The following is a 7,695-nucleotide window of genomic DNA, read 5'->3' on the forward strand; positions in this document are numbered from 1 at the left end:
CTGTCACAAATCTTTTTTTACTTTGACCACAATTCGACCAATCATTTTCAACAATTTGTCGTTATACATGACATGAAATTCATTTGAATATCACACATTTAGCCCAAGGTGTTAAAAAAACCAGGTATTGATAAAAAATAAAAATGATTATGGAATAGAAAAGTGACTTTGATCCGGCCAGTTGTCACGTATTTGAACAAACATCTGTCAACAGTCTGGGGAGGGGAGGTCGTCAAAAATCAATACACCTGATAAACACAAGAGCAGGACAGCGGGTCTCTTTGGCGGGGAGAGGCCACAACCCGAAGCCTGTGCTTTGTGAGAGCTCGAAGCCTGGCAGCCAGATCAGGAAGGCGCTGCTGGCTGTCCAGAACCTCCAAGTGCTCCAGGTTCTGCAGCTGGTGGAGGTGCAAAGCATCTTTCTCTGGCACATGTTCAAGGCGAAGTTTGAGACTTCTGAGCATTGGAAATAGCTGAGAGATTTTGGCAGTGTCGGCCCCCAAATGTGAGGGCCAGGGGTCGATGTGGAGGTGGAGGAGGTTTGGCGTCTGCACCGCTAAGGCTGCCATGTCCTTAGAAGACAACCCCGCAACACACAGAGTGAGACTGGTCACCGTGGCTGGGATGGAGGTGACATACATTTTAACAGGAGGGCCCTTGACAACAACCAGGCTGGACAGTTGGGGGAGGTCAGACAGCCAAGTTTTTAGGTGAAGCGCAGGTGGTAAACCTCTGTCTTGCATCTCCTCATGTGAATGCTTGTAGAAAACAGCAAGGCTGTCAAGGCAAGGAAACAACCTCATTGCATCTTCTGTCAGTGAATTATACGAGTAGCTTATAAGTTCCAAACTGGACAAGCCTAAGGGTGTCCCACAAACTGGCAAAACACTACCCGAGTCCCGCAATGTGTGTTTCATAGACAAGGAGAGATGCTTCAGTTCAGGCAAGCAGGACAGAAAGGTCTGCATCATCCAAAATGGTACTCCCGAGACTCCAAAATCATGACAGACTAGAGAAGTAAGATTTCCAAACGGACCCAGTGCAGTCATGAGCAAATTCTGTGTTCTCGTGCAAAATGTACCACCACAAATGCTAAGATGAGTCAGCTGCTCAGGTCGAGACACCGAGTTGGTGTTGAACAACAGAGCGCCGCCTCTCACAGCCAAACGTTTCAAATGCGGGAAGTCCTTTAAAAAGCCGAGGGTCCCCGGAGAGCTTTGCTCCACGACCATTGTGGTGAGAGCAGGGAGCGACAGGGCGAGCTGTTTCCAGTCTTTAGCTTTGGTGCTCCTCATCACCACACTGGTGACTTTCCTGCGACGAAGAGTGGTCCAGAACTGACCGTTGTAGGCGCAATTTTTAAAACTTAAAACTACTGCCCAGCCTTTCCAGAGAGACCAGTGGTCGACAAGTTTCTTGAAGTGCTTGCAGGATGCCCGGACGTTGAACTTGTCTTCCACTGACAGATACCCGAACACGTTCGTCCAAACCTCAGAAGGAATCTGTACAGGCGGCTGTGACATAGTTAATGCCAGCAGACGGATATGTGAGTGAACTGGCTACAAAGGCATGTACTTCTTACATATCCACCAGAACTAGAAAAGCCACATTGAACACCATGCTCGTGCCTTAAAATCGGACACGGAAGTGAGGGGGGCGATGCTGCAGCGAGAGCCCATTTGATGCGAAAATGGTCCAATAGGGGGTAAGCCCAGGGCCTCTTTCTTCGCTGTGATTGGCCGTTCGTGTTGGATATATTCGCCTCGCGCCTTTCCGCTTCCTCTTTCTTTCACGCGACCCTCAGACGCGGTGAGTGTTTTCTCCCGTCGCTTTTGAAAGCCCTAAAAAAAAGTATTTGTGAGAGTAGTGAGCTATAGTTCTTTGTATATGTAAGAAAGGTGTTTGTTCTGCATAACGTACTTTAAATCATGTTCATATACTGAACTTTGGTGCGTTATCATCGAGCGCGGCCTCTTTAGCTATTGCTAGCTATAGATTAGCAGGCTAGCTTTAGCCACTGACCACATGTCAGGGCTGTACAACGCTGTTGGTTGTGTTGAAACATTTTGTACATAAAAAGCACACTGACAAATCGTTTTTTTTTTCTCCGTTTGCAGATATCACCTTGTCTTTAAACCAGCTGTTGAGCGATCCTTGGAAGCACTATCAAGATGCCCAGGGAAGACAGGGCCACGTGGAAGTCCAACTATTTTCTGAAAATCATCGTAAGTACTATTTTGATTTAAAAAAAAAAAAAATAAGCCTCATAGTTCAAGTTTGTTAACGCCATAGTAATTCAATTCGTTTTGACACGCAGTGGTCTGTTTGCAGCAACTTTTGGATGACTATCCAAAATGTTTCATCGTGGGGGCAGACAATGTGGGCTCCAAGCAGATGCAGACCATCCGTATGTCTCTGCGTGGAAAAGCTGTGGTGCTGATGGGTAAAAACACAATGATGCGCAAAGCTATCCGTGGCCACCTGGAGAACAATCCTGCCCTGGAGAAGTGAGTGTTGCTACCCCCTCAGTCTTTTTGAGATCTATCTTTTTTTGAAGTAGCAGGATATCTACTGTGCAGCTTGTGTGGTGCTGTATTGTCGTTCCCCCTGCAAACAGTAACATGTTTCCTCGCTATCCCTGTCTGTTATAATCTAATGGCTGCCAGGGACGTAAGGATTCAGACACTCAAAGATTGTTAACCATCTGTTATAGTGGTGATGTGCTCAGAAATGTGATGGAATTTCTATGACTTGACAGGCTCCTGCCCCACATTAAAGGAAATGTGGGCTTTGTCTTCACCAAGGAGGATCTGGCTGAGGTCAGGGACATGCTGCTGGCCAATAAGGTAAAAAAGAAATGGAGCAAAGGTGTATAATCTGGTACAAAATGGCCTCTTGGTGTGCAATATTGTAGGTTACACTTTGATTTAATAAGTGTCAACACAAGAGACCGTATTATCTAGAGATTTGTTGCATTAGTGTACCTATGAACTGTTAAAGTGCAATAATTATGTGGATATAACTGTTGTCTAGTTACATTAAAATCATTTACATTTAATACATGGGTTATATTGCCCCGTACACTCTTCAAATGTGCAGGATAAGTTACAATGCAGCTTGCGTAGTACTGTATTGTCGTTCCCCCTGCAAACAGTAACATGTTTCCTCGCTATCCCTGTCTGTTATAATCTAATGGCTGCCAGGGACGTAAGGTTTCAGACACTCAAAAACTGAAATCTGATATTTGCGTGTTCAAACACCCCCGTAAAGGCTTTGCTCTGATAAAGTGGCATTGAAATGAAAGGTTACTATGATGTTCCCCAGGTACCAGCAGCTGCCCGTGCTGGAGCTATTGCCCCATGTGACGTGACGGTGCCAGCCCAGAATACTGGGCTGGGTCCCGAGAAGACCTCTTTCTTCCAGGCTCTGGGTATCACCACTAAAATCTCCAGAGGAACCATTGAAATCTTGGTGAGTTTGACAACAATTAGACATTTAACATTTGAACCAGAAATGGACATTACTAACTTAATGGCCGTTTCTTTCCTCAGACCGATGTCGGTCTGATCAGAACTGGCGACAAGGTTGGTGCCAGCGAGGCCACGCTGCTCAACATGTTGAATATCTCGCCATTCTCCTTCGGACTGATCATCCAGCAGGTGTATGACAACGGCAGTGTTTACAGTCCTGAGGTGCTCGACATCACAGAGGCTTGTCTGCACGCCAGGTTCCTGGAGGTGAGATTCATTGTAGTCTAAAGAAAGCATTGAGGCTGTCTCTGCTTTGGCTATAGGTTATGCCTTTAAATTGACTATATTAAAAAAAAATAAAAAACTTGTTAATCCTATAGGGTGTGAGAAACATTGCAAGCGTGTGTATGGAGATTGGCTATCCCACTTTGGCCTCCGTCCCCCACTCCATCATCAATGGCTACAAGAGAGTCCTGGCTGTCGCTGTGGAGACGGAATACTCCTTCCCTCTGGCAGAAAAGGTATACCTATGTATATTATACAATAAAATGGATCTAGAGGATTTGCAGGATAGGTGCCAATGTAGCCTGTGTAGTGCTGCATTGTTGATCACCCTGCAAAGAACATGTTTAGTAATATCCCTGCCTGTTTTGTTTTCTGGACAATTAGAGGCTCTTCGTTTCAGACAGCCCTTCAGAGATTCAGTCTTGATTCTTTAAGTGGAATTTAGTCCATCTTTGATTGCCCCAGAAGATGGTCCATAGCATGTCGCGAAAACCCCAACATTGTGCCTTTTTCCCTCCACAGGTCAAAGCTTTCCTGGCTGACCCTTCTGCTTTTGCTGCTGTCGCAGCACCTGTAGCAGCTGCAGAGACTGCTGCAGCTCCAGCTGCTAAGGAGGAGGTTAAGGAGGAGTCTGAGGAATCTGAAGACGACATGGGTTTCGGTCTGTTTGACTAAAGAATACAGCGAACAGAGCCAGTTTGGAGTCAAGACCATGATTCAATAAACTGATAACATTCACAGTTTCATCCTTTCTTTGAGTGTTTAATGCATAAAAGGCATTTGTTGAAATGATTTCCATGTAGTGGGGTGTACTAAAACTTATGTTTACATAGAGGAGCAGACAACCAAATTGAACACAAAGTTGCCAACTGCCAGTGGTGGCGTTTGTTGCGTCCAACGTTTTTCTTCAGGAAACTTGTGCAGGGAGGAGGGGTACCTGAACACTTCCTGTTTGTGTCAGCCTTCAAAGAGTGAACATGTTTCAACGGAAAGAAGGCTTCTGGTGTTTAAACTAAATAATAGGGAAAATACTGAATCTTTTTCAAATCAGTCTGGTATTTGGATATCAACATGTCAATTTATTCCGGATGAGTATAAACCGAAATATTTGTCAGGTCGGGTGCTTCTCGTCTAGAGGAACCCCCGGGAGCACAAATTATACAAAGTGGCCCCACGCTCAGACATGAACTACATTTATCTACTATTCCTGTTTAAAACGCGTTATCGGTGGACTGTCAAGTACATGTTGGAGATGCTTCCATTATTGGGTTCCCCGTTACCATGTCGACCTTAAGAGTAGTCTGTATTCTATTTATTGTACGAAAAGTTTCGTGCAAAAGTACTCGGTGTAAGGCGAAATCACGATCAAACATTTTATTACTCGATTTCATCTTACGTTTGGGAACAAAGTGCACATTTATTTTGAAAACCTTATACCGGAAGTCTCATTGGGACGCGCAGCAGCTAGCTATAGAGTAAAGAAGCTATCGGGGCAGCGTCCGCAATGGCTGAGGTAAGTTTAAAGGCTGAATTGTTTTTCTAAAGATTACTGTCGGCCAATGTTTAAGTAAATTTACAGTTTTGTTGTAAAGCTTTTGTTTTGGGTGTTGGTGACGAACACTGTCTTTCTTTGTGTCGGTGCTGAGGTGTCACTAAATGTAAGCTAACGCGATATCAGCTAACGACATCCCATATAAGCCGTCCATAGTGTTTTTATACGAATTATTTATTTTTAACAATCTTTTACGAGGATAAGACGGGGGCACTTATGCAGCTTACCTTGACCGGACAAACTTATCTAATAAATATTTTAACCTACGTAAAACCTAAGTAATCGCTTGCTTCCCTCGGAGTTTAAAGTGTTTGGTGCCTCCATCTTTGTTCAGACCCACAGTTTACAGGACCTCCATCAGCTAACCGCCTCCTCCAAGGTGTTTATCCAGAGAGACTACAGCTCAGGAATCCTATGTAAATTCCAGACCAAGTTCCCTTCTGAACTGGACTCAAGGGTATGCACAGTTTTTACCTGGGTGGTGGGACGTTTTTTTTCCCCCAGTACTTTAGGATTATGCATATAAATTGTTGCTGTGGTTTCAGCTTGATAAGCAGCAGTTTGAAGAGACCATCCAGACTCTAAACAACCTGTATGCCGAGGCTGAGAAAATCGGGGGGAAGTCATATCTGGAAGGCTGCTTGGCTTGTCTGACCGCCTACACCATCTTCCTCTGTATGGAGACCCACTATGAAAAGGTTGAATCTCGTTTATGGCATCATTATTAGTTCTTGTGTGACGCAAAGGTTGTCAAACTGTCAGTGTGCGTCTTACAGTTATCTGCTCCTTGCTGTGTCTGCACAGGTGTTAAAGAAGATTGCAAGATACATTAAGGATCAGAATGAGAAGATTTTTGCTCCCAGGGGCTTGTTGCTGACCGATCCCATAGAGAGAGGCCTCAGGGTTGTATCCTTAAGCCAGTATTTTGAATGATCTCCGTGGCATGCTGACATGGGTGGAGTCGAGAGAGCAGACTGTTTTTCTGTCATCCTGCTGCTTTTTCGTCATCAGCTCTGTAGTCTTGATAATGACTTGTCTCCAGGTTGGTCAAATCGGGTAAACTTGGCACCGACTGAAGCTATGGCGTTCTAAAAAAAAAAAAAAGAATCGCCATGTATTGGTTGGTAGATGTTACGAACGCTCAGCTTTGTAAAATTATAAGTTCCTCGGCCACTTTTTTTTTCTCTTTCAAATCGGTTAGAAAGCTGAAATCAATGGATGCTTGTTTTGATTTTCCCATCAGTGGGGGTTTGTTTAAAAACCCGTTTGTAATGATAGCAGATGTGTCTGTGCCATTGTTCGTTTTCCTTAACTTGCAATTCTTTTGCCGCTCAGGTTGAAATTACCATATTCGAAGACAGAAGTATTGGCTCCGGAAGATAGAAGAATCTTTGCGCTGTGATGGTGCCCGGGTGTATCTCTGTCTTTGGAGCTCCAACATGATGTTCTTGCCTGCAGTTAACAAAACTGCAATTCCACCCCCCCTCCCAAAAAAAACCCAACAACAACAAAAACTAGCATTAACCTGAAGGAACAGCAGGTATATTTGGTTTTAGTCTTTGTATGCCTTGTAACATCATTTTACTCTCTGTCTTACTTCACTGTGTAGCCTGATCACTCACCTGTCTGACGGTGTCTCCCCCTGAATGATGTATATATGATGTATATACTTTTAATCCGATCCCTTTACCTGTTATTTATAAGTACTCTACTGTCCACCTGTCCTTGTACATTTGTTTGTACATTTCTTCTTTTTACACACATGTATATGTATATATATACACGCCAATCGTTGCCTAAAACCTGACCTACCGATCAAAACTCTTTATATATTGTGCCTTTGTGTTAATGCCACGTTTTGACCGCTTTGATTATAGATGGTTTGAGGTGTGTCTTGTTTTGCAAATGTAACTTCATATAATGTGATTTCCATTAATCAAAACGGACTGAGATTGGGTTTGAGTTGTTGGCCCAGTCTAAATGGTGTGGTTGTGGGTTGTTCCCCACGGTATTAACAAGATGGTTGTAGTCTTAGTAAGACAAATCTATTTCCTAGTGAAAGAAGGGGGCTTTTTCTTTTACGGGTTGCGGGGAACTGTGTCCTTTAAATTTTTTGTGTGATTACCAAGTTTACCACTGAACTCGACCAGTACATTTTTGAGAGCTGTATCTTCGGCGGCATAATCCGAGTCGCCCAAATGAAGCGGAGCTGCGTGTATTTCTCCACAGGTTCGGCATGCAAATGTTGTCAATCAACATCACAGAAAGCTGAAACGCTCCTCACATGATAGTTGTTGAGGATGTTTGATACAACCTTTCTCTGCCTTTCTTACAGTTAATGCCATGTTTTATCTAAATAAACAGTGATTTGCTGAACAATTTCTTCCC

General features: G+C 43.9%; 2 protein-coding genes and 1 non-coding gene across 4 annotated transcripts; all 3 read left to right on the top strand.

Moving 5' to 3' along the window:
• Window positions 1–1,724: 1,724 nt before the first annotated feature.
• On the top strand, window positions 1,725–4,493 carry rplp0 (ribosomal protein, large, P0). Of its 2 annotated transcripts, XM_075460513.1 has the most exons (8): window positions 1,725–1,809; window positions 2,118–2,225; window positions 2,332–2,507; window positions 2,759–2,846; window positions 3,325–3,471; window positions 3,552–3,737; window positions 3,851–3,991; window positions 4,278–4,493. In XM_075460513.1, exons 2-8 carry the CDS (start codon window positions 2,172–2,174, stop codon window positions 4,428–4,430), a joined length of 945 nt encoding a protein of 314 aa, XP_075316628.1. In that variant the 5' UTR covers window positions 1,725–1,809; window positions 2,118–2,171; the 3' UTR covers window positions 4,431–4,493. The 2 variants fall into 2 exon arrangements, with proteins under 2 accessions (XP_075316628.1, XP_075316629.1); XM_075460514.1 differs by lacking the exon at window positions 1,725–1,809 and having other exon boundaries at window positions 2,141–2,225; window positions 2,318–2,507.
• On the top strand, window positions 3,094–3,223 carry LOC142377994 (small nucleolar RNA SNORA63). The gene has a single exon (XR_012769589.1). It is a non-coding gene; the product is annotated as a small nucleolar RNA SNORA63 (small nucleolar RNA).
• Window positions 4,494–5,180: 687 nt separating the features above from the next.
• LOC142376875 (golgin subfamily A member 7-like) lies at window positions 5,181–7,686 on the top strand. Its single transcript, XM_075460519.1, has 5 exons — window positions 5,181–5,268; window positions 5,642–5,764; window positions 5,853–6,005; window positions 6,112–6,213; window positions 6,643–7,686. Exons 1-5 carry the CDS (start codon window positions 5,260–5,262, stop codon window positions 6,688–6,690), a joined length of 435 nt encoding a protein of 144 aa, XP_075316634.1. The 5' UTR covers window positions 5,181–5,259; the 3' UTR covers window positions 6,691–7,686.
• The last annotated feature ends 9 nt before the right edge of the window (window positions 7,687–7,695 follow it).

Source organism: Odontesthes bonariensis, chromosome 3 (assembly GCF_027942865.1).
Source record: "Odontesthes bonariensis isolate fOdoBon6 chromosome 3, fOdoBon6.hap1, whole genome shotgun sequence".
NCBI classification, from domain to species: Eukaryota; Metazoa; Chordata; class Actinopteri; order Atheriniformes; family Atherinopsidae; genus Odontesthes; species Odontesthes bonariensis.